Source organism: Mirounga leonina, unplaced genomic scaffold, assembly GCF_011800145.1.
Source record: "Mirounga leonina isolate KUSES-001 unplaced genomic scaffold, KU_Mleo_1.0 Mir_178, whole genome shotgun sequence".
In the NCBI taxonomy this organism is placed as follows: Eukaryota; Metazoa; Chordata; class Mammalia; order Carnivora; family Phocidae; genus Mirounga; species Mirounga leonina.
This window is the reverse complement of record NW_023270464.1, coordinates 23,054,427-23,081,302: the sequence shown is the minus strand read 5'-3', so window position 1 is coordinate 23,081,302 and position 26,876 is coordinate 23,054,427. Positions and strand designations below refer to the sequence as shown.

At 42.8% G+C, this 26,876-nt stretch overlaps 1 protein-coding gene across 2 annotated transcripts in view; it reads left to right on the top strand.

The window, feature by feature from the left end:
* The window catches only part of LOC118023057 (AP-3 complex subunit sigma-2), a 52,783-nt gene that overhangs the window by 20,397 nt on the left and 5,510 nt on the right, over window positions 1–26,876 (top strand). The window contains exon 4 of one of the 2 annotated variants that reach the window (XM_035024140.1): window positions 5,206–5,277. The exons of the other annotated variant lie outside the window; for it this stretch is intronic. Coding sequence (XP_034880031.1) covers window positions 5,206–5,277 — 72 coding nt within the window. The remainder of the gene's footprint in view (window positions 1–5,205; window positions 5,278–26,876) is intronic. 2 annotated transcript variants of the gene reach the window in all.

The following is a 26,876-nucleotide window of genomic DNA, read 5'->3' as shown; positions in this document are numbered from 1 at the left end:
CTGCCCACAGGGCCGCAGCAGTGAGAACTGAGCCTCCCGTAGCTGCGGCTATTTCTTGTTTTTGTTTTCTTTTTTTTTTTTTTTTTTAAGATTTTATTTATTTATTTGACAGAGTGAGAGAGCATAGTAGAGGGAGAGGGAGAAGCAGGCTCCCCGCCAAGCAGGGAGCCTGATGTGGGGCTCAATCCCAGGACCCTGGGATCATGACCTGAGCCGAAGGCAGATGCTTAACCATCTGAGCCACCCAGGTGCCCCTTGTTTTTGTTTTCAACAATTTCCTCTTCTTGCTGTTCTTGTAATTTCCAGCGTCTGCCCTTTCCAGCCCCCTAGCTAAAGCTTTTTGTGCACCCATTGCTATTTCTGCCTCTGAAGAGAGGTAGCCTAGGAGTGTGGCTTAAACTTTTGTTAACTCTTCTTGGTTTGTCCATTGTCTTCTTTATATCTTGACGTCTCATCTGGTACTGCTCCTGCTTCTACCCCTATGCCTGTTGGTGTTGAGCAGGAACTAGATCTGATCCACAGTGCTTCCCCTGCTTCTGGATCATGGTTTCTTCCTCTCTCTGCTTCTAGATTATGACTTCTGGATCTGTTCCTGGATCGAGACATTTCCACTCCCCGATTCTACTGTGATGATGCCTTTAGTGAGACTTAGGTCTTGAGTGAATTCTGCCTCTTGATGACTTACTTTCTTGTGTTTGTGTCTGTCCTCACCATTTTCAGATGAATTTAATCTCTCCTTTACTTTATAAGAAGAATGTTCTTTGTCAATATGTTCCTCAAATTTGTATTTCTTAGAGGATTTATTTTTAGATTCATGTCTTATTATTTTGCTATCTGCACCTGTAGCTTCTTCAGTTTCTTCACGCATTAGCATACTCTTTGCTTCTGCTCTGGCTCCTGCATATTATTCCTACATTATCTGACTTTCATGTTCTTTTGATCTTGATCACCATCTTGAATGATGATATCGTGAGGCTCTAGGAGAAACAGATACATCTGACTGCTCTTTTTTGATCTTTATCTGGGGATATCTTTTCTGGAGCTATTCCATCTCATTCTGTATTACTGGTCTATTTGAGAACCCAATTGTTATGGAGTAAATTGGGTCCCCTCAAATTTATATGTTGAGGCCCTAACCCCCAGTGTGACTGTATTTAGAGATGGGTGCTTTTAAGGATGTTATTATGGTTAAATGAGGTCATAAGCTTGGGGCTCTGATCCCATACAACTCACGTTGTTATAAGACAGGAAGAGATACTAAAGATTTCTCTCTCTCCATGTGCACAAACCAAAGAAAGTCCCATCAAAGACACAGCGAGAAGGTGGCTGTCTGTGAGCTAGGAGGAGAGCCCTCATCAGGAACCAATCCTACCAGACCTTAATCTGGGATCACTAGCCTCCAACACTGAGAAAATAAATTTCTGTTGTTTAAGCCATACAGCCTGTGGTATTTTGTTATGGCAGCCCAAGACGACTACTACACTAATCTTAATTTCATTAACCCTCTTTAATAAAAACAGCCCCTTGGCACAGTGCTGCTGAGAAATATGGTCTCCCTTTCCTCACATATGCTCTGGGCATCTTACTCCAGAGTCCTGGCTGCTGGGGCAGCGCTTTTAACAATACCAGCCACCCAGAAACTTCCCACAGACTGACCAAGAGACCTGAGTGGCACAAAGGAGATCTGCCATTGCTTTTTTAGTTTGTTTTTTACACTTAGCTCAGTAATACCTGTAAGGTATTTTATGTCTGTATTGGGATAGGCAACTATCTTTAATTTTTCCCCTGAAGGATAGCCATTTGTCCCAGCACTGTCAACTAGTACAGCTTTTCCCCACCAATACAAAATACCACCTTTGTCAAAAATTGTATTTTCTTTGCATGAGAGGCCCCATGTATGATGAAGTGCCCCCAAACCTTGTAGGGCAGGGAAGAGGAGGGGCACGTGCTGTAGAGGGAGAGGAAGAGGATTTGGTGGTGCCACCCACTGGAGGCTACGTGAATGTGGCGCTGGGCATGGAGGCAGCCTGGTGACAGGAGGCTCCAGTGACTCTTTCACAGACTGTTATGGCTGTCATGGTTTTGGTCTTCCTAGATTACATCTAAAAATACTACACACAAAATCAACTTTTTAATTTTCTCAAGCTTCAAAACCCAGAGTGCCCATGATGTGTCCCCGTGCTTCACTGGAGTGGCTTTTCAGCGTAGTTTGTCTGAAATTCCTGGACTACAGAATTCAAGACGATGGTAGATTTTATCATGATTTGCTTTTGAATTTGGTCTATGGAGGTTCACAATAAGTGGAAAATAATTTCAGAGAATTCATTTTTGTTGAGAATTGCATAGAATTTTAGAGCCAGCATTGTTCAGCATTAAGGCAGAAGCCCACCTTTGCTTTTTATGAAAGGTATTGCTTTAAGAGATCGATATGATGCATTTTAATCTACCTCTGTCTTAATTTATGGCAGGTTTTGTATGAATTTTAACCTTTTAACAAATTTCCAAAACTGGATTATGCCTTTGACAATAATTAAAATGATTTACCACATCTGGGAGGGGGAGAGGAATGTATTTTTTTATACACATGTGTATGTTTCAGTACTTATTTATTAAAGATTTTACTCATTTGAGAGAGAGAGAGAGCACTAGCAGGGGGAGGGGCAGAGGCAGAGGGAGAAGCAGGCTCCCCGCTGAGCAGGGATGATCCCAGGACCCCGGGACCATGACCCAAACTGAAGACAGATACTTAACTGACTGAGCCACCCAGGTACCCTGTTTCAGTATTTTATATCCTGTCCCATTGATCCATACTTGTATTTCTATCTTAGTATTTTACTATTTTAATGACCAAGGCTTTGCAATGAATTTTGATGCCTAGTCATTCCTTATTAACATTGTTTTTCTAAACATTCTTGGCAGAGTATTTTCACGGTTTATTTTCTGTTAAGAACTTTGACTTTGTTAGTTTTTTTTTTTTTTTTTTTAAGTCCTGTTGGGAACTTCCACACTTCTAAGTTCATTTTTTTTCCTTTAAAACTAGAGGCCACACACACATACGCACGCGTGCACACACTCACACACGCACACAGAACAGGAGAGGAAACAATAGCAAGGAACTTTTTGAAAGGAGGAAAGAATATGGTAATTGACTTGGCAAGGCCAAGGGAGCCACATCCTGGGCCAGCAGTAGAGAAGGCCGACAGCCACGCTGCTTCACTGCACGTAAGCCTCACGAGGCTCAGAGCTGGCAGCACAGCCCCTGGGTGTGGTGTGGAGTTGGGCAGGGAAAGCTGCCTGAGCAGCAGTTAGATCCCTAAGTCCTGGTTGGAGGGGACACCAGACATGGTTGATGGTGCACGGCAAGGGGATCAGTGGACGTGTGCCTTGTGAATGTTGTATACTGACTTCCTAGCCCTTTGCCACCACTCTGCTCCCAAATTTCGGGTAGCTAGTCTTTTCATCTTCAGGCTGGAGATTGTAAAATTTCTCTGGGAAATTTGAGCAATCTGAGGGGAAGGAATAAAAAAGCCTAAAGGGATGAAGGGGAGGATCCCCAGCAAATAGCTAGGGTTGCAGAGCTTCCAGTCAGCCTTTGATTCTTATGACTAAAAAAACAAGGCTAATCAGTAATCTGAGGAAAGCCTCTAACATGGAAGGTGAAGACTAAAATGAACAAACCGGAAAAAGCAATGTAGAGGAAATAGAGACCATAAAAGAAAGGACAACAGTAAAACAAACGCCTGTCTTCAAGCCACAGGGAAGTAAAACAAAAAAGACGGTCTGCTAAATAAAAAAGAAAGATGGAACAAAATGTTCTCTTAGAAATTAAAGACCTGAGAGAAAACTGGAAGGGAAGGGATAAGAAAATGAGGAGGTCTAGTACCTCAGCTGCTAATTCCAGTTATCAGCAGATACAAATCAGCAGAAGCAGCTCCAAAAAGAAAGACTAGAGACAGGAAAAGGGGGAAATTCTCAACCAAATTATTTGATAAAATTTTCCCAAACTGAAGGACTTGAGTTGCTAGATTGTAAGGGCTCACCAAGTGCCCAGGGATTGAAAATAAGCCTCTATTCAAGTATGTTCTCCTTATAGAAAAAAATTCAGCCACTGATAAAAATGTAAAGAGTTATAGATAGTGCTGTTATGAAATTATGTTGTTTTTTTGGGGCATATATATGTATATACATATATATATAAATTTCTGTTGGGTATGTACCTAGGAGTAGAATTGCTGAAACAATAAAATAACAATAAATAATAAATAATATAAATAATGTCAAAGAGTTTTCCAAAGTAGCTAGAAATATGATTTCCATTTCTATTAGTTTATAGCCAGTCAAAAGCTGAAAACAACTCAAGTGTCCCATCTGTAGGAGAATGCATAAATATTTCTATGAAATACTATCCAGTAGTGAATATGAACAAGCTTTTATGACATGCAGCAGCATGGAGGAATTCACCAGCACTGTTAAATGAAAGAAGTCAGACCAAAGGAATACATGTTGTATGATGTCACCTATGTAAATTCACAGACAGGAAGAACTAAACTGAGATGATAGAACTCAGGATGGTGGCTACCTTTGGAGAGGGTGTTTTGTCTGAAGGGGCATGAAGAGAGCATCTAGGAGCTGGGAGTATTCCATTGCAGTATTTGGATGGCGGTTGATTATGTGATGTGTTCATTCTGAAAATTCATTCAGCTGTACTCATCATTTGTCTGCTTTTCTGTTTAAATGTTATATTAAGTTAAAAACTTAAAATTGTGAGTATGTTAAGTGATTCATGGAAAGGTGTTTTGAAGTTAATGTTAACTGGAATTAGCAGGACAAAACTATGATAACACCGTAATAGTAAAAATTTTTTGTACGGGTATACATGGAGGCTTGTGGAAAGGACTGCAGTAGTTGGTATTTCAGTTTGTTATTTTTCTATGTAAATTAGCACCTTGTAAAGGGGGAAGAAAAGCCCATGTGTCTGCTGCTGGTTGTATTGCTATACTAAAAACAAGATTGTCCTGTCCTAGACTGTGCCCTCTAAATTGGGATAGGTAGGGTGATTGCCTGAAGCTGGTAGTTTTTTGGTTTGTTTTGAGATTTATCATAAGGTAAGTAGTATTGTGACTGCCCCTCTTTACTTTCAAATGTGACATTTATGAAGATGTGAATATGTTTCTATTTCTTGATCTGTTTTTCCTTGTTTCCTAGGTTTTTGTGGAGACCCTGGATAAGTGTTTTGAAAATGTTTGTGAATTGGATTTGATCTTCCATATGGATAAGGTACCTTCTCTCCCTAACCAGGGTTACTAGAAAATTAAAAGCCTAGGATAGGTCTATCCACCTCTACACCTTTATGTTCTTTCTTGTGGCTTTTTACTCTGGGGGTAGTCCCAGACGTGTTTCATTCAATAACTTAAGTTTAATAGTTTTGGGAGTGTTTTGCTAAGATCTGTTACCAGTTTTAACACAACATGAGATTACTAGACCTATGTCATGGTTCATCTCTTTACAGACAGACTTCTCGGTAGAGAGCAGTGATGTCACTATAATGCCTGGCTGCCACACCAATGGCGAGAGAAATTGTTTGATGTTGATTGTAAAGTGAGTTCCCTTGGCATAATCCAGTGACAGTGAAGCTTTGGAAGAATCATGACACAGGGTCTTTGACCTAGCTAGTTACTCCCAAAGAGTAACACAGTGACTCAGACATTTATAACAGAGTTTGAGGTTAGGTGATACTCTGTAGGGAAGCTGATGTCAGGCAGAATTGAAGTGGTACAAAGTACATGTTCTCAGATTTGTGCTGCCAGCATCACTTTGACATGGCCTATGTCCCCATGTGCCGAGTTAAAGGTGGGAGATAGCTAACAAGGGGATAGGAGCTGTCTCATGTATTTTATCCAACTGGGCTCATGTTGTATCCAGTGCTGTTCACCTTAGGTGTGTTTGCTCCCGGTTTTCTTCAGCTGATTGTTGTCACCATGCTCCATGGCCCTTGGAGAGAGCGAATGATTTTTTAGGAGACAACGACTCATTGTTGACTCATTGCTAAGCCATGATCCTTTATTACTCTATTTTCATCCCAACGAGGTAGTTGTTTTTAGATCCATCATTGCAAGCATTGCCATCTGGAGGACTTTCTTGTCGTTTTTCAAAGGATCTCCAGTCTCTGCTAACTCTCTGGAGATTCTCAGATGACACTCTCTGGGTGAATGCAGTGAGTGCGTTCTTAAGGTTGGATGTTGGAAGGAGTGAAGTTTTCTCTCTCAACACCTAGCTTGGCATTAAGACTCCCTGAGCATCCTGGCACAAGAGAATCCCAGACGCCCATTCTTGCCAGAGATACTTGCCTTGGGGTTCCCTGATAGGCCCAAGGCATCCAGAGCTCGTTGGTGCTTTTGAAGTGGTCACTCTCCCTTTTCATATGAAAGAATCTTAGAAGCTTCAGAGACCTCTTTGCCTCCTCTTCGCAAGCATTTAGAGTTGCTTTAAGCATGTCAGTTGGTCAAGGCACTATCTTGTAGTTTCCTTTAAGGTGAGCCATAGGTCAACCCTGGTGTCCCTCCCTGCTAGTGGCGGTGGCTTTAAAAGGAAGTAAAAAGCCATCAAAATGTTGTTCTTTCTCCTGTGTCTTATCTTGAAATAAGTTCCATAAAGTAGTTTGCTGCTGCTGCAGATTCCTTTTATAGTTTATAAAACTGTCTATTACTAGCTGCTCATGTGACATCAGGAAATTACCATCCATATTTCCTGAGATCTTTGGAAAGTGATGGCGCAAGGAGCCAGGACCTCACCCTGCTCACCTTGATACTGTCTGAAGGTGTCTTACAGCAGGTGACTTTTTTTAATTCCATCTCAGGCTTGTCTTTGCCCTCACGTAGAGCGGTTGCTCTAATTCAGGCGTATCTTCTACTGAGAGGTAGGCAAAGGACCTTCTACTGAGAGGTAGGCAAAGGACCTGACCTACATCACTGCTCTCTACCGAGAAGTCTGTCTGTAAAGAGATGAACCATGACATAGGTCTAGTAATCTCATGTTAAGACATTCTGTTTGAGTTTTAGTGTCAAAAGACAATAGGAATGTCACCTTGAACTCCATCCTTCTGGATTGAAGAAACCTCTCTACCCTAAGTCTCTTCAGCTCCTCTCTCTCCCTTTCTTTCTGGCCTAAAGGAAAGTGTGTTTCGTCCCATGTGTAGAGCCAGATCCTCTTCCTGTCTCTCCCCGCCATACACCACAGTGTCTCTGAGCTGTCTGTATCTGTTCCTTCTAAGCTGTGACTGCAGTCTCTCACAGAACCCAGCTCTTCCCTTGCTTCTCTTGTTCTTTTAACTGGCATCTCATCTCCACTCTTGCATTTAAGGTGAACATCTTGAACGCATGAGTGATTTGCATGCAGTCTTGCATTTCTGCTTCCATCTGTTCCCTTTCTGGAGCCCTGTCTCCTGGTTTTCACTCTCACCCAAAAGGCACTGATACTTTCCTAATCCTATTTACCAGTATCACCTTCTGGAAGGTTTCTGCAGCATTCGATCATACTGATCCTTCCAAGAAGTACCGCCTTCTTAGTCCTTTTTCCACCTGTGCTTCTGTTACATAGAACCTTCCTGGCTCTTCTCTTACTCTCTTCCCATCTCTGTCACTAACTTATGTTGTCAGTCATCTCTTACCTCGCTCTTCTCACACTCCTGTTTCTAGCTTAGATCTCATCCTGTTCTCCTACTTAAATTATCCGTCTGGGTAATTTCCAAACTTGGCATTTCTAGTCCAGTATGGCCTGAGTCCCGTCCCTGTATTTCCCACTGCTGCATGGCATTTCTTACTCCTTTCATTCCAGCATCTTACTTCTTCCTGCCACTTCTTACCCAGAGCCAGATTCGGCATGTGTCTCCTGAAAACTTCCTCCTCCAGCCTCCCTTTTCCATGGGTGCTGCCACCATCCTCTGGCAAGTACATTCAGAACATCAAAACTTTGCCCCCCCCTTCTTTGCCACCAATAGCCAGTCAGTCACTAAAACCTGTTGCTTCTCTCCATAGACTCCTTATATCTGTTCTTACATTCACCAGTTATTAACATTTGGTACATTTGCTTTTACATCTCTCTATTTACATATATAGTTTTCTTCTCGACCCATCCAAGTTAGTTGTAGACGTCATGACCTCTCATCCCTAAATACTTCAGTAGACCTCTCCGAGAACAAGGACATTGTCTTATATAATATGTTGTGCATAATTCTGTAATTTAACACAGCAATTTAACCACAGCATAATTAACATATTTGAAATCTAACACTAAAAAATACTGTTATTCAATATATAGTTATTGAACTATATATTGAATATATATAATATATTAACATCAACACCCAACCTAGTCATGACATTGAGCTGTTTGGGGATTTCCAAAAGCAAAAGGGAACCAAACGCCCCAGGCAAGCAAGGTAAGCTCCAAATGGCACAGTATGGACTGAAGACTACCCCAGAGACTCTGAAATCAGACTTTACCCAGCCTGCAGCAGCTTAAATCATGAACAACCTCATGAGTCTAGTGACCTGGGAATCTTTGGAACACTCATGTGTGTGAGGCCAAGAAACCTCACAGTATGGAATTTAAAAATCTCTTGCTAAGTATAGACTGCTGAAATGGGAAAATGCTGAGGGCTCAAAATTGGAATGAACTGGTGAGCCCAAGATGAAAGGATCATAAACGTAATAAAGGACGGTGCTTTATTTAAAATGTCCCTTCTGGGAATAGAGCTTGTGATAATAGAGCTCATTAAGGCCCTCCACACCCTAGTGGCGTTGAAGCAGGTATTCTGATTGCTAGTCTCCAAGAATAGAAGAAAGAGTGAGGGACGCACACTTTGCATGTTTTTAGTGATGAAGAAATTGCTGTTTTGGCATAGAAGAATAAGACATTCTGTTTGAGTTTTAGTGCTCGAGAAGGTGCTAGTTGGTGTGCCGACCATCCCTGGCTATCTGTGTCTTTCCGGCTATGCCTAAGAGAGAGGAGGGGAACCTAGGCCAACCTTTGGCCCCAGGGTGTCCTGAGCCCTTCTCTGCTGATGCTTGATGGGTAAGAATTTTGTAGCAGAATATTTTTCAGAGGCCAATATCTTATCCTTTCAGAACAACTGACAGAGACTAGCAATGATGGTTTCTTAAATTTCTAACGTCACTGTACTTTGTTTAAAAAGAGAGAAAAGCGGAGACCGCTCCAAACCACTCGTAACGTCTGCTGCACTGCTTCACTTTCCTTACTCGCACTTTGCACTGACTCATTGTCTGCCACTTGAACTTGCAGAGAGCCGATTGACTTTGTTTAATCGTCCCTTAGTAATGGTTAAGGGCATTAGGATGATAGTGTACACAAGACAGCAAAATCTGACCTTTAGAGCTCTCGGTTTGTTTTCCTCCCTTTTCAGTAAAACCCAGTGTTTGTCAAGACTGTAGTCAATAGTAAGTAAAACTTACTGTTAATGGTATTACTTGGAAAGGTTGCAGATAAAACACATTACATATTACTTTGTTGATTTGTAGGTGCCCTAAAAGGCTGGAATTGAGATCAGTTCTGTTCTTGCTGTTATCCTTTATGATGCAAGAGAGGGTTCCCTAGTTGAGAACCCTTTGTCAGGCTTGATGTTTGTATCAATCTAGGTAGATGAGGTAATATATAACTCCAAAATTCCAGGAGCTTATATAGCAACAGGACTTATTTCTCACTCATGCTGTGTGGCCGTTGTGGTGTCTCTGTTCACTATAGTCACTTGGGTGTTCAGGCTGATGAAATCCTCCTCAACATGTACTTCCAGCTGGACACTTGTGCCCTGGCTCTTCAAGTGCCACGCTGTACCCACTATACTCACATTTCATTGGTCCGGGCAAGTCACCTGCCCACACCTAAGTGGCTAGGGAAGTGCCTTCCTGCCATGTGCCCAGGACTGGGGGAAACCTGCAACAGCTTTGAGTGTTACTAATGACTACCACACTTTTTTCATTTATTTTCTTAGAGGGAAAGCTGACATTTGCTTCAGGATCAGTTTACGGGCAGGGACCTAGAAGTTTTGGTATCCGAAAGATACAGGAATGCTCATGAAAGAGGGAAGCATGGTTGACTCTTAGAAAAAGGCATCTCATGTAACAGCTTTTCAGTTTCTCTACCAGAATTTATGACATTCCTATCCTATACCTCTCACATGAATTTAAGGTGATTTAGGAAATTAAAATTCCTTAACAGAATAAATTGCTTCCTTATCTGGGAGACAGATACCTCTTTCCTTGTAAAGGCTTTCCTCAAATCATCTATCCTTACCTTGGCTCTCTGACCTAAAGTACTAATGTCTGTTGAGAATGTTTGTCTTTTTTCCCACTCTGTTTATCAGATGAATAACAAACATTTACTAATGAGAAGGACCCTGTGCTAGATATGGAGATGCAAAGATGGAAAAGACAAATGCCCTACCCTCAAGAAGCTGATAGTCCAGCTAGAAGGTTGAATCCCATAGAGACGTTCCTTGGTCTTGGAGTAAGCAACATTTTTGGAAAAGATGCCATAAGTTGAGTGTAATTTCTCGGTAGGCATGGTGTTATATGAGGGAGCTCTTGTCTTGCACTACTTTTTATAGAAGTGAGCACAAGCACTGCATTTAGTCACATATATATAGTATATCTGCATCTTGTACTTTGTAAAACTAAAGTGTATATGAATTATTGATATAGAATAATATAGTACCTAACTGTGAGTTCTTTGATTTAATGATATGTGATCCGTGGTAGAGAAAGAAAAGCGGGACTTTGAAGAGATGGCTGTTTCTGAGGCTAGGCTCTGAAATGGGAGTGGCCAGGGTAGATGGCGGCCCCGCTGCGCTCTGGCTGGGCGTCTGGGGTCCTAGACATGGAGCGTGTTAGGCAGCCTACTGAGCGCAGTGGCCTTTGCTGAGTCATAACAACGTGGGTGAGGCTGGGCGAGTACCACAGGTGTGGCGGCCCAAAGTCAAGTAGCTGGGGAAAAACCCGAGCAGCGTGCGGTAGAAGATCAGTGCTGCCAGAGAGGAGCAGTGAAAGCTGAATAAATTCCTGAGTAGAGCACTCATCAAGGGGAGGGGTAGTCATGAAAAAGGAAATTAATATTGATTGGGCAGCTGCCTGGTGCCAGGCATTGCGCTAGGAACTTTACGCCCAGACATCTTTTATAAAGGAGGTGGTAATACCCCTGTGTAACAGATCAGCAAGCTGACGCTCGGGCTGAAATGCCCGGAATAAAAACCCACATTCTTTGCATTAAAGCTCAGATCTCAGAATTTGAGATAAGTTTTAAAGCATGAATATTATGCTAGATATGTAGAAGTTTACAGAATTTGTCCATTTTTAATTCCATAACCAGAATTCTAGGAGACAAAGCAGTAGGAAGTGACTGTATGGCGAAGGGGGGGGAGGAGCGTGTGGACGTTCGGGGAGACTTGGAACCACCCATAAACTCAGCTCCATCTACACAGAGTCAGCCAGTGCAGGCATTATCAGCATTTCGGGTAGTGCAGTTTTTCACTGAATTGCTGGTATTTAGCATTCCTGACCCCCTCGACCGAATGCCACAGGGCCCCTGCCTGATACACAGGCAGGTGCCCTCTGGGGTGGGAGCACAGTGTGAAGGAGTGAGGGGTGAGCGGACCTGAGATCCTCGTCCTCTGTGGTGCTGCGTCCAGTGGGCATTTTCCAGGGATCTTCTCACCGAGCCGTTTGCACACTTCCTCCTCCTTAAAGCATTCTTTGTTCCTAGTTCCCATCATACATGTTTACCTGGTCTTTTCTCTACCTTTCTGGCCATTCCATCTGGCCTTTTAGGCTTCTTCTCTCGTAGTTTAGTCCCTTTTCTCTTCTTTTAGATGCTGTCTTCTTAGGAAATCTCATACAGTCATCTGTTTGCTGGTGACTTCTAAATTGCCAACTGAACTCACTTCAGTTCAGACTCACTCACATCCAAAACCGAATCTCTAGCCCCCTGCATCTCCAGACTGACAATTCTGACTCACCCTTCAAGGAAGGGTGAAATGTTCGAGAAATGTTGGTACCATGTGCATATATTGCCTGTTTATTGCTTGGGGTCTTAAGGCCCACTGCACTGAGGAATACAGGTAGTTCTCTCTCTCTACAAGCTTTATTGCCTAGCACAGCAAACAGTTAAATTACTCTCTCCTGCTCTAAGGCAAAGTCTGAGCTTGAAGCTGGATAAATTATTAGATGGTCTGCAAACTAGCCCCTTCACCCTAGCCTAGGAACTATGATTTATGCCCAGAGCACAAGTGGGGAGGGCCGAGGGAATGTGTGCCAAGAAAGGCTAATGGCCCAGAGTGTGCCTTAGGATACGTTTATGAGTCTGAAAGCAGATGTATCTACAGGCGTGGTGAAAACAATACACTACATTTAATTCTCAGTCATTGTGAAATCTTTGTGGCCTTATCTGTTTATGACCTCAAGAATTAAGGTTCACATTCTGTAGAGAACAAATTATTGAACCCATTTGTGATGTCAGCTGGGTCTGTACCATGGTACCATAAGAGATTTTCGGCAGCTGTGGCAGAGACCTGCCTGGGCCCACGTGGCCCTGCTGGTTTAACTGCTGAGAGTACTGAAGAAAAGTCATCTGGTCAAAGCCAGGAGCTGAGTACTTCCCTGTTTTTTTGCCCAGTCACTACATAAATGCGGCCCTTTAGATTTTCAGAATCTACATACCTGAATTTGCCCTGCATGTATCATGTTTAATGATGTTGGTTATGGAAACCTCAGGAAAGGAATGGAAGGCTCTCTGCTGCCTGGGCCCAACTTCTTGGGCTTTAAGATTGCTGCTCCTTTCCCTCCCTACAGAGTGAGAGAACTGGGTATGTGCCCCATATCTCAGTTCCTGGGTACCCTGCTGGCTTTCTCTTTGTGCATTCACCCTTGAGCACACATGTGCTTTGATGTAGATGGGGGATGACATCTACATTTCTTTCTTTTCTTTTTTTTTTTTTAAAGATTTTAAAAATGTATTTTATTTTAGAGCGAGAGAGCGAGAGTGCCTGTGCGCAAGTGGGGGGAAGGGGCAGAGGGACAGGGAGAGAATCCCAAGAAAACTCCGTGCTGAGCACGAAGCCGGACGCGGGGCTTGATCCCACGACCCTGAGAACAGGACTCGAGCCAAAACCAACAGACACCCAACCGGCTGAGCTACCCAGGTGCCCCACAACATCTACATTTCATTCTGATCAAGCTAAAGGCTACGTTTCCCAGAGTGCGATACCCCTTCATCTGGATGACCTGCCACCACACCGGACCACTCATATTCTCGATCCACCTCCTTTCCTGCCTACCTTTCACTCACTAACCTCTCCACCCAGTATCTTCTCCTCAACTTCCCCAGCCTGTTGGCAACATCCTCTTGCTTTAAGGCATGGAGACTCAGGGATGCCTGCTTTTACCTTCTAGTTCTAAGTGATCACCAGGTGGTCTTGATGCTTCTTTCAGTATTTTCTCCAGGTTCACTTCTACCTTTTCTCTTTTTTCTTTTTTTCCTTCCCATGACCTAAATCCAGGAAACTAACATGTAGCTCCAGCAGCTATATCCAGTCTTTCCCCCAGCCTCCCTCACTGGTCTGATCTTCCATAGAAAACATTTCTACCATTTTCCCTTCGTTCGACATTCTTCCCTTTTGCTTCCAGGGATCTCTGGATTGTGGAGCCTCATGGCCCGTAGGATCCCTCTGCTTGGGGACCCAGACCCCTCAGGCCCGTGAGACGTGTCTTCCATACATACCATGTCAATTCGCACCTTTCTGCCTGTGCCCACACCAGTCCACCTTCACTCCCAGCACCCTCACGTCCCCCTGTCAAGCTTTCCAGGCTTCAAGGCCCAGCCCACGTTTTACATTTGATGAACTCTTCTCTGAATTCCAGTGTTCTGGGGTTCTCCAAGTTATTTGCCATGCCCTTGCTCTAAAGTTTTTAGTCCTAATTGTTTCCAGTATATGGAATAATGTCCATTTGTAATGCTGTGTTGGTCTTCTGAGCAGCACAGGGCACTCAAATATAGTTGATTGGTTGACATGTAATAAAGGTCCTAATTCTGTATCTGTGTATCTGTTTTTTTGTTTGTTTTTAATTTTCAAAGTACTTTTCAGATATAATGTCTGATCAGCACAGGTAGAGGCCTCTTCTGTAAACAGATTTTTATTAGGTTTTGACTTTGAAGGTTTCTGACCTGTGCCTGCTCCCTAGTTTTCAGGGTAGGACACTCTCAGCTTTGCGTTGCTCCCTTGGGAGATGGATAACCTTTGGATTGGTGCAGAAGAGCACTGTGTTCCTTGAGGGGATTCTTCCTCAAGTGGCCTTGTAGACTTCTGACTTTACTGGATTCTAATTGTGTGACTTAGGAAACCCTCTTGAAGACCTCCTTGTGCCTCATTGTCTTCACTTGTGCAACGGGGACGATACATACTTCATTGATTTTTAGACTCCCATTTTTGGTAATATTTTTGATTTTAACATCTCAAGTCAAGATTTGTCTTACATCACTGGAATTTCATAGTTTAATTGGCAACATTTTTCTCTTTTAGTGGTACATAAAGTAATGGTGTGTTTTATAATCAGTGGGGTGGAGTAACTTGGCTTTGGTGAAGTACAGTAACAGCTACCGCTCTTGGTTATTTTGAGGATTGGATTTAGTGAGTAATTGCCAAGTTCAACAAATGGTGATCCTTATTTTTACTTTTTTCCCCACTGTTCTCTTTGGCTCCAGTATTACTCCCTTAAATCCATCCTTTACACACCCACCTAATGACATTAAAAATGTGTTTTGACTGTCTCCCTCCCTCGTCTGAATTATTCAGTGGCTCTGTATCCTACACAGCAGTGATTCTTACAGAGAAGGAGGAGGACATGCCTCGCTCCTTGCCCTGCCTCCTGAGAACCCTTATGAATGCGAAATGACACCTGAGTGATTGAGGAAGTGTGTCATACAAATGGGTTTTCATGAGTGTAGAAGGAGTTGGGGACCACTGCCAATGGGATGGCACTGAGGCCCCTTCACATTGTTTACAAAGACCTCTGACATCTGTCCCAGCCTGCCTCTCTAGGCTCACCTCTCACCATTTCCTGCTTCGAACTTTGTGCTACAGCAATACTGAGTTATTGATATAACTTGTCTTTAAGGATGTCATAGCTTTATAAGTTTTTGACCCAGCTGAGAAAGGGCTGGAGAGGGTGGAGCAGGGTCCGAGGCCATCCCAGAAGCAGTGCTTTAGAAGGAACGGGAACTTCATCTCCTTAGGAACAAGTTTGTGGATCGGAGCCTGGCATTTAGAATTTTTTCTTGATGGTCACATAAATTGTTCTTCCTTTACCTGACTGCCTGCCATTTGGTCAGATTAAAAAGAGTGATAGAATCCCAGAGTAGAGGGCAGGGACTTATTCTTTGCTGCTTCACTGGGCAGAGGTAAGGCCAGGGGATGGAAGTGGTTCCAAGCATACTGCAGCTCAGAACAGTTAACGTTCTGACAGTTAGTGCCGCTCAGAATAGTTAAAAATGTTCTGACAGTTACTGCTGTCTACTTAGGCGAAGGATCTATTCTGTCTCAAGAGCTAAAGAATACCTGCAACGGGAAGGAGGTTGGACAAGATGACTTTGATTGTAATTACTCCATTACCTAGTATTCATCAAGTACTTATTTATATTTCAGGCACATAATAGCTAAGTGCTTGAAATACAATGTCTCATCTATTTCCTGCATCATCTTACTTCGTCTTTGGACTAGGCCAATCAGATGAGAACGGTAATTCTCCCCATTTTACAGAAGAAGAAACTGAGCTTAGAGATAGGAAACCTCAGTTTCCGTAAGGCCACACAATATTGATAAGTAGCAGAGACAGAATTCGGACCGTAGGCTTGCTGATTCCAGAGTCTACGCTCTCCATATGCTGCCCTTAGTGTCCTCTCCTGCTCTGGCATCCTCGGTGTGGAGGCTGTGTCTGGGTCATGTTTTGCTAGCAGGTCATCAGTCAGAGAGAGGACAAAACGCAAGAGGACGAGGCCTGGCTCATCTTCTTTACCTAGTACTGTGCTTAGCATTTGGGACCAGTATTGTAAAATACTGGAGATAGGTAGGAAATGAAGGAGGAGGCGACAGTAGACGGGTAAGGAAAAGTCCTGCTGGGACAGCTTTAAAAATTTACTTCACAGAGCACTCCCAACTCATAATAGGCATTCTTTTTTTTTTTTTTTTTTTTCCTTAAGAGATTTTATTTATTTATTTGACAGAGAGAGACACGATGAGAGAGGGAACACAACAGGCAGGGGGAGTGGGGGAGGGAGAAGCAGACTCCTCATGGAGCAGGGAGCCCGATGCCGAAGGCAGATGCTTAACGATTGAGCCACCCAGGCGCCCCCGTAATAGTCATTCTTTGGGAAAAATAAAAAATGAGGAAAGAAGGAATAATATGCAATGAGCATGCTTTGCTGCGGTCACCTGTTCATACTCAGTGTCAAACATGAAGCCAGCGAGTGAGGAATCCTTCTATTAAAGAATTGTTAGCAGAGCATGGAGAATAGTTAATGAGTTGCAGGGCAATCCGCCGTCCTCTCTGCCCACACGCCTTTTCCTACACTTATCAGTTCGAGACCCACCCTCCTCTGAACTCCCATAGCATTTTGTACTTGGGTCATAGTACGCTCACAGTACTCTTCCTTTTATCACAGTTCATTTTGTACATGTTGTATCTTCCTTAATTTGATTCTAAGCCTTTTGAGGACAGGGTTCACATCTTATCTTCCTTTCCTCCTTCCAGCTCTTACCATTCTGTGATGTTAAGCATATGTGAAAACAGATATTGTTACAGGTAACATCCTTTTGGTGAAAATGAGTGAATGCCTCAAACCTAACACCTCATCTTGTGTATAGGGAGTACAGTGGGCTCACATGTACACGTTTAGCTTATGCGGATTCAACGTTCACCCTTTGGAACAAAGATGGAGGGTAACAATTCCAAATACAGAATGATTCCATCCACAATTCTGCTCAGTTCGCGTGTGCCTGCAGTGAGTGTGACTCCGGCTCTTCTTTGTCTCTGCTCTTTAACACCTATCATGTGCCTCTCATAAGCATCATCTGCTGCTTGGAGTGATTTTAGTGCTTAAAGATACAGTACAGCTTTTCAGTCGGTGGCCCCTAACCAAGCCGGCCACTTCAGCAGTGCCGTTGGTGGAGGAAGACTACAGGCGATGTAAGGGATGTGCGGCTCCACGTGTTTCTATCTCTTCTGGCGGCTTACAACTTAAACTGATGTAAGATGAGATTTCACTAGACTCATTCCTGTGTTGTTGAAAGAGTGAGTGATCATATGAATGTGAAAAAGAAGGGAAATCAAGGGTGAGGGATTGAGGTGTGTGGAGTTACGTGACAAGACATCTGGAAAGAAGCGGTGCAAATGTCCTGTCTCCATCTGAGGATTAGGAGATCATAAATGTAGTTCAGGAGACACTCATAACAAGGAAAAGAGAAAAACGGAACTTTACAAAGCAGCTTGTTTCTTTGCCTGCTTTCTTTAATAGCTGCTTGGGGCCAGACAACCCTGTGGCTATGTCCCTCAGGGGCATCTCAGAGTCAGGGTGCATTCACTAACGGATATTAACAACGAGCAGCGAAGAAAAACCTAAATTGTGTTCACCGTATTCTGTTTTAGAAGCCATAAGAATGTGAAGTATACTCTTTTTGGTCTTTTTTTACCATTCTATACCCAGGTAGTTTATTTTCCACCTAGTAATTCAGCATCAACAGTTTTGTTATGTAATGTTTCTCTACAGCATAATTTCTTTGGCAGTGCAGATTCTTTAGAGTAACAAAATAATAAATAACCCCAATGCCTCTCTGCTGTCCCTTGTGTCATTGCTGTTGTTTATCTCACTTATACATAAGCATGAATATACATACAAGCATGCATGTAAAAACACTTGTTGCTTCTTTCTTTTTTTTTTTCTTTTTTTGCCTTGCTTGCCATTTATCTTTTTATTCTAGCTGGGTGCATCAATCTCCAAATTCCAGATTTTGAGGTTTGTTTTCTCACCCTTCAAAACATTATAAAACCTGGAGCTCCTAGTCTTGTGTTAATCATTCTGAATCAGTTTTTCTGGGATATCATCTGATCTTTTCAATATGTAAAATCAAGTTATGTATTTTTTCTCTTAATCTTTGAATATATTTTCTCTCTCCTATTGTTCCATTTCTTTTTCTGGCATACCAGTTATGCACATGTTGTATCGCTCTCTTTTTAAAAATTTTTTTACTTTTTGACCCCATTGGCACATTTCTCCCACCCCCTTCACTATCATCCCCTTTCTCCCTGCCTCTGACAACCATCGTCTGTTCTCTATATTTATGAGCTTGGTTGGTTTTTGTTTGTTTGTTTGTTTGTTTTTTAAAGATTTTATTTATTTATTTGAGAGACAGAGAATGAGAGACAGAGAGCATGAGAGGGAGGAGGGTCAGAGGGAGAAGCAGACTCCCCGCCGAGCAGGGAGCCCGATGCGGGACTCGATCCTGGGACTCCAGGATCATGACCTGAGCCGAAGGCAGTCGCTTAACCAACTGAGCCACCCAGGCGCCCTGTTTGTTTTTTTTAAGATACCATATATAAGAGGGACATGTGGGTGGCTCAGTCGGTTGAGCATCCGACTCTTGGTTTCGGCTCAGGTCATGAACTCAGGGTTGTGAGATCGAGCCCAGCGTCGGGCTCCACACTCAGCATGGAGTCTGCTTGGGATTCTTTCCCTCTCCCTTTCCCTGCCCCTCTGCCTCTTCTCCCCTCCCCCCAACAGGTACATGTGCACTCTATCTTTCTCTCTCTAAAATCTTTAAAAAAAAGATTCCATATGTAACAGAGATCATACAGTATTTGTCTTTCTCTTTCTGACTTACTTCATTTAGTGTAATGCCCTCGAGGTCCATCCATGTTGTCATAAATGGCAAAATTTCCCCTTTTGTGGCTGAATAATGTTCCATTGTGTGTATATATATTCCACAATTTCTTTATCCATTCATACATTGATGGACATAGATTTTTTCCCATGTCTTGGCTATTGTAAGTAATGCCGCAGTGAACATGAGGGTACATGTATCTTTTCAATTTCGTGTTTTCATTTTCTTCAGATAAATATCCAGAAGTGGAATTACTGGATCATAGGATAATTCTATTTTTAATTTTTTGAGGAACCTCCATACTGTTCTCCATAGTGGCTGCATCAGTTTACATTCCCACCAACAGTGCATGAGGGTTCCTTTTTCTCCACATCCTCGCCAACACTTACTCACTTACTGTTTCTTGTGTTTTTGATATTAGCCATTCTGACTGATGTGAGGTGATCTCCTTGTGGTTTTGATTTGAATTTCTCTGAGGATTAGGGATTTTGAGCATCTTTCCATGTATGTATTGGCAATCTGTCTTCTTTGGAAAAATGTCTATTCATATCTTCTACATTTTTGAAGGTTTCCATTAAAATAGTTTAATATGGTGAGTTAATGTTTGACCCTTTCATGCTATGTTTTATCTCTAGCTAGAGAATCAACTTCCCAGTGGAACCAGGTATGCCTGGTACTTCTCTATGTGGTCCTTGTTGTTCATTGCAGTTACATCTACATAGACACTCAGCCGATGGTTGTTGAGTCTAATTACCATGGTTCATTTGCAGACAAGTGAAATGAAAGGCAAGCCACGGAGATGAGGACAGGCAGTCCTCAGCATGTTTCAAAACTGATAAAACATTGGACTTTGGAACGAAAGTAGGGAGAAGAGAGAAGGCTTGAGTATCAGGTTCCTGAAACGCCTTTTTATGTCCTCTTCCCCTTTTCATTTCTCTCTAAAATAGATAATACGGGAACTAGAGGCTGACTCTGGGCCAAGATGACTCTCATATGACTTTCTTTTCCCCTTAGCAGTACTGAGCCCATGCTTTGGCCTGTTGAGAGCCACTGCCATCCAGTATTACCGAGAATTTCTTCCCTCCTTACTCTCCAGAGGTCTTTCCTAGGAATTAATGAAACCAGCCAAGCCAAGAAGAGGTCAAAAAAGTTATCAGCACTTAGCTTTTTTTTTTTAAGTAATCTCTACACCCAGCGTGGGGCTTGAACTCACAACCCCGAGCTCAAGAGCCACACGTTCTTCTAACGGAGCAGCCAGGCACCCCAGCACTTAGCTTTTAATATAGCAGAGTATATATCTTATCAGTGATTCTTTCTTAAAATGTAAGTAGGAAAATACTGGTATCCCACTGTCCCAGTACAAGCACTGTGGCTGTGCTCTTTTGTATTTGATGAGTGTTGTACTGTCTTCTGTGTGATAACACGGTTGTTTTTAGAAAGATATGAAAGTAGGGGTAGGTAGTGGGGATGGGGCCCTTGCCTTTTGTGGTACTATAGGCTTTTGTCCTCCAGTGCAAGAATCTGGGGTGGGATTGATCTAGTCCAGAGGCTTCTGTGGATGGGATTAAGCCTGGGGTGTGGTGTGCCTTCATGTGCCACTGGTGTCTCAAAAGATCTTACCGACCCCCTCTGCCTGAGGAGTTCTGCTAGATAGGTTCCTGCCATCCCAGTATAGAACTGGATTTTACTAAAGAAGCAGTATTCTTCATGGTATTTAGATGTAGATGCGGGGCTGCTCAGTGATACTACATTCTAGGTAAGCATTATGGATTTAAGTCCGCTTTTGTGAGCTGCTACCATGAGAAACTTATTGTATCTACAGAAAAATCCATTGTAAGTTTAATACTTAAACTTATGGAACATGGCCAGTTTAGGGTGTGAAGACTGTGTTTTGACTAGAGGAAAAAGTAAGGTCTTGTTTGTTATCTTTAGGCTCCAGATCACTTTGCTTTTAGTGATGGTCTCTGTTGACCTGGGACTGGATTCAGTACTTTTTTGACTTCAGTGAGAAACATAACCAAGGATAGAACTCTGGCAGATCCTAGAATCCTCTGTCCTTGTATAGGGTTGCTGAAACCAACTTGTGTCCATCCCCAGCTGTGTGCCTAAGGAGCATCTCTGTCCTTGAAGTGACACTTTTATGTTCCCTCTTAGACTCTTGATCCTGACATGAAACTAGCAAGTTTATTTTAACCCACTTTTATCTGTAGAGGTTAACTCTGTGTCCTGGACAGTAGAGCTTGTTTCTCAGTTCCAGAATGGGAAGTCAGGCCAACTCAGAAAGCCTGTGCCTCGTCAAAATCAGGACTTTTGAACTAGACAACCTTCTTTCATCCATTCAGCCAGCATTTATGAAGGCTCTGCTGTAACCAAGCACAGTGCTTACTGCTGGAGACCCAGAGATGAAGATGACATAGACTCTACCCTCAAGAGGTGCCTGGGTGGTGTGTTCGGTTGAGCATCCGACTCTTGGTTTTGGCTGAGGATGTGATCTCAGGGTTGTGGGATCGAGCCCCGGGTTGGGCTCTGTGTTCAGTTGCAGTCGGCTTGTCTCTCTCTCTCTGCTCCTTCCCCTGCTTGTGCGCTCTCTCTCTCAAATAAATAAATAAAATCTTAAAAAAAAAAACAACCAAAAAAGAAATCTACCCTCAAGGAAAATCATGGTCGAGGGAAAGAGGCAGGCAAGTACAAAATATGACAGCGCACTAAATTAAGTACCTCAGTAGAAACACACAGGCTCCAGTACTGTCACTGAGAAGAGGGTGATTGTCTCAGCCGAGAGAGCCCTTAGCCTTTCTTGAGTTTACTTGGCCCAAGCTGTGGGGATTCCACACCTCAAATCCTGGAAGAATGTCTCTGATTTTTACAGAACTGCTTAACAGGATCAGCATAAAGAATGGTAGAAGGTAGTGAAGGTTAGGATTAGAAATCTCAGCGGAGTCAGCGGCAGTACAAGCCCTTGTTCCAGTTTGGAGAAGGGCTTTCTTTGCTTCAGGGAGTCCCAGCAGGTTCAGTAGTCATTAAACTCTCCTCTGATGCCTCCTGGTGTCCTTTTCCCCTTTCTGTGCATCTTTGCAGTAGAACTGCTGGTCAAGCCTTTTTTGGCCCAGAACCTCTGACTCAGGTTCTTTAGAACAGGAGAGTCACACTTCCTAGGAGTGCCAGAACCGTACCTAAGCACTGTTGAATCCTCAGCATGCACCAGATTTGTTCTTCTTATTTCATCTAGTCATGAACTGGGTCACAGAAAAACTTCCTGGGGGAGCCCTACAAGCCACAAACTTGTGGGTCCCCATCCTGAAGGACACTCATTATTGCCTCTAGGGAATGAGATGGGGAAGGTCTCAGACAGTTAACTTATATTGATAGGAAAGAACAGTGAGGCCAAATTAGATCCCCACAGAATCCAGTTCCAGAAGTAGGTATCTTCAGGGGTGGGAAGACAATGTGACAACTTCTTAGAAAAGAAGAACAAAGGAATACCATTGTCCAGATATGTTGGGAGGATAGTACAGAGGCTTGATAGCAGGTTAGATTGCCTTTAGAGGAATCGACATTTTTTTTTTTTTTTAAGATTTTATTTATTTATTTGAGACAGAGAGAATGAGAGACAGAGAGCATGAGAGGGAGGAGGGTCAGAGGGAGAAGCAGACTCCCCGCCGAGCAGGGAGCCCGATGCGGGACTCGATTCCGGGACTCCAGGACCATGACCTGAGCCGAAGGCAGTCACCCAACCAACTGAGCCACCCAGGCTCCCGGAATCAACATTTTTTTAAACATTTTATTTATTTATTAGAGAGAGAGAGCAAGTACAAGCAGGGGGAGGGGCAGAGGGAGAAGAAGAAGCAGGCTCCCCACTGAGCAGGGAGCCAGCCACAGAACTTGATCCCAGAACTCCAGGATCATGACCTGAGCCGAAGGCAGACGCTTAACTGACTGAGCCACCCAGGTATCCCAGAGGAATAGATATTTTGATTCTAGTAATTACAATTGACAACAATGCAGGGTTAGGAGCACCAACCCCCAGCACAAATCCGTGTATAACTTGACTGTCCTCCAAAACTTAACTGCTAATAGCCTTCTGTTGACCAGAAGCCTCACCAATAACATAAGCAGTTGATTAAAACATATTTTATATGTTCTATGTATTCTTACCATAAAATAAGCCAGAGAAGAGAAAGTGTTATTAAGAAAATCATAAGGAAAAGAAAATATATTGACAGTACTGGAGTGTATTTATAAAAAAAAAAATCTGTGTATAAGTGGATCCACAAAGTTCAAACCGTGTTGTTCAGAGGTCAACTATATTTTACTTTTTGATTGTTTTGAGGGATTTTAAGGAAAAAAATTTAAATAGGACCGAATTATAAACACCAGCTTTTACTCATTAAAGTGTGGCCATAAATTTGTTTCTTTGATCTTGTAAAATATGAGTTTCCACCCAGCATTTTACCTGTTAAGATTTCAGATTCATGACCCAAAGTATCTTTTCTTTTGCCTTCCTCTTACATCAGGTTGGCCTTTTGGTTTATTGGAGTTATCTCAATCTTATGTTCAGTTGAAGCTCCTCTGCTTGTGATTATTTCTAGGTCAGAATACCATTGGATTTGCCAAGAACTAAGAAATCAGTAGTGCTTTTGTTTAAATTCTCTTAACAGGTACTTCTGAATGAGTTTTGGTATTGTCATTGTTTTAGACGGTTGTCAAAATAGCAGAGAGCTAGGAGTTATTATTACTTGATAATTCATGTTTGTTTGGTGCACTTGAGGTTAAGCTGGGTTTAGGGTTCTTGAGGACCTTTAGCTCTTTGCTTTCTTCTGTTCTTGCGTTTTTTATTGCCACCTACATGACTCAGATTTTAAGTTTCCTTTTCCCCTGCCTCCTCTTTGTTGGTTTGGTACTTTCAATTCTCAATGTTCTCTGAGGTACTCACCCACATTTCTGCTGGCGTCCTCAAGGTCAGTCCATCTGTCAACTCTGGTCATTCAACAGGACCATTCTTTGTGATCTGACTGTATCTAGTTTCTTAGGTGCATGAGTTTGGTATTGATTCTTCTTTTTTTATTCAAGAATAATTAACAGTACAGTGCTACATTAGCTTCAGGTGTACAATGAAATGGTTCAACAGTTCTGTACATTACTCAGTGTTCACCATGGTAAATGTACTCTTAATCCTCTTTATCTGTTTCACGCCTCCCCCCACCCCTCCCCTCTAGCGACCCCTCTGTTCCCTGTTTTTAAGAGACTGTTTTTTTGTCTGTCTCTTTTTTCCTTGTTCGTTTGTTTAGTTTCTTAAATTCCACATATGATTGAAGGCATATGGTATTTGTCTTTCTCTTTTTGACATCTTTCACTTAGCATAATATCCTCTAGGTCTATCATCTGTATTGTTGCAAATGGCCAGAGCTCATTCATTTTTATTGCTGAGTCATTCGTGTGTGTGTGTGTGTGTGTGTGTGTGTGTGTAGTATTGATTCTTGGCAGCCTTCTCTACACACCCATGCTTAGCAACCTCCAACTTTCTCATGTCCCCTCCGTCTGCACTCGAAGAAATGTTATTCCTTTCACGGTCACTTCATGTTCAGTGGAAGGGGTCTTCACTGACTTGTCAGATTAACCTGGGCAGCTGGGAAGCTGACCTTTAGCTCCTCACCCTTTGCTCATTTATAGCACATGAGTCACTATGCTGACCAAAGTTCAGCTGTGCTATTTGTAGACCTGTTGATGCCAGTCAACTGGTATTATAATTACGTAACTTAATAATATACAGATAAATGAGCAAAGAGAATTGTGCTATGAAAACTAAGGTGAACACTTTGGAAAGGCTAGTTACATAAAAAAGGAAATGAAGTTGAATCAGGTTCGGGCAAGATAACTAGAAGACTAGAGGTGGAGGAACCTAAAAATCTAGGAGTCCATACTTAGTGCTCCATGGGGGGCTGAGTTCTCCCTGTGCTTAGAGAAACTGATATATATGGTTGACTTTGATGTAGGAGAAGTGGGCATAGAATTCTGGTCAGCAGGAAAGATCTCGTTGGCCCCAAGGTACAAGTTTGGTGGCTCTTGAAGTGTTGTTTATAGCAAGTGACTGGGGACTTGGATGGGGAGGGGGGAATCACAGTAAAAGTCACAGTTAAGTGATACGCATTGGCTCTTAGGTACTGAGAATGGGAGAATCAGGGTTCTTGTTCTCCCTCTTTCCTTCCGCGCCCTTGTCTTCCTAATTTCCGCTAGTTGTGGCTTTTCGACATTGTAAGGCACATAGCATTGGCCTCTATTGTCGCTGTGCGCCCCACCCTGCCTCCCCAGCCGTGGCCCTACCTGTAAGCAGACTCAGTGCTCAGGGTCGATCTCTCTGCCCTCACCTCTTGGCTGGCAGAGGTGTTTCCTTTTGTAGATTTCTCCAAAAAGACTCATGGGAACAGTGTTTTCCATGCTGTCGCTCTGGATCAGCAGCCCCCTGGGTACAGCTCTTGGGTTTCACTGCCTCTCATTGGCAGTTGTATAGGTCCTGCATCTTTTTCTGCTAGCACTGAATTTTACTGGGGAAATTTTTTTAAAAATTTTTATTGTTATGTTAATCACCATACATTACATCATTAGTTTTAGATGAAGTGTTCCATGATTCATTGTTTGTGCATAACACCCAGTGTTCCATGCAGAACGTGCCCTCCTTAATACCCATCACCAGGCCAACCCATCCTCCCACCCCCTCCCCTCTAGAACCCTCAGTTTGTTTTTCAGAGTCCACCGTCTCTCATGGTTCGTCTACCCCTCCGATTTCCCCCCCTTCATTCTTCCCCTCCTGCTATCTTTTTTTTTTTTCCTTGACATATATTGCATTATTTGTTTCAGAGGTACAGATCTGAGATTCAACAGTCTTGCACAATTCACAGCGCTTACCAGAACATATACCCTCCCCAGTGTCTATCACCCAGTCACCCCATCCCTCCCACCCCACCCCCCACTCCAGCAACCCTCAGTTTGTTTCCTGAGATTAAGAATTCCTCGTATCAGTGAGGTCATATGATACATGTCTTTCTCTGTTTGACTTATTTCGCTCAGCATAATACCCTCCAGTTCCATCCACGTCATTGCAAATGGCAAGATCTCATTCCTTTTGATGGCTGCATAATATTCCATTGTATATATATATACCACATCTTTATCCATTCATCTGTCGATGGACATCTTGGCTCTTTCCACAGTTTGGCTATTGTGGACATTGCTGCCATAAACATATCGGGGTGCACGTACCCCTTCGGATCCCTACATTTGTATCTTTGGGGTAAATACTCAGTAGTGCAATTGCTGGATTGTATGGTAGCTCTATTTTCAACTTTTTGAGGAACCTCCATACTGTTTTCCAGAGTGGCTGCACCAGCTTGCATTCCCACCAACAGTGTAGGAGGGTTCCCCTTTCTCCACATCCCCTCCAACATCTGTCGTTTTCTGACTTGTTCATTTTAGCCATTCTGACTGGTGTGAGGTGGTATCTCATTGAGGTTTTGATTTGGATTTCCCTGATGCCGAGCGATGTTGAGCACTTTTTCATGTGTCTGTTGGCCATTTGGATGTCTTCTTTGGAGAAATGTCTGTTCGTGTCTTCTGCCCATTTCTTGATTGGATTCTTTGTTCTTTGGGTGTTGAGTTTGATAAGTTCTTTATAGATTTTGGATACTAGCTGGGGGAATTTTCAAGAGTTTGCCCCTCTTTTACGTGATTTGATCTTTTTGCCTGGTTGCAGAAATCTTACCCTCAGGGTCTGTCTTGGTACTGACTGTTCTGGGCCAGTTTTTCCTGGGATACAGTGTGTCCTTTCAGTATGTGGATACTTTTGTTTCAGAAACATCTGGAAGTAGATCTTCATGGAATGTTTATGAGCAACTCTGCCTGTTTGTTTGCTTCAATTACAGTTCTCCTTTCTGCGCATGCTGCT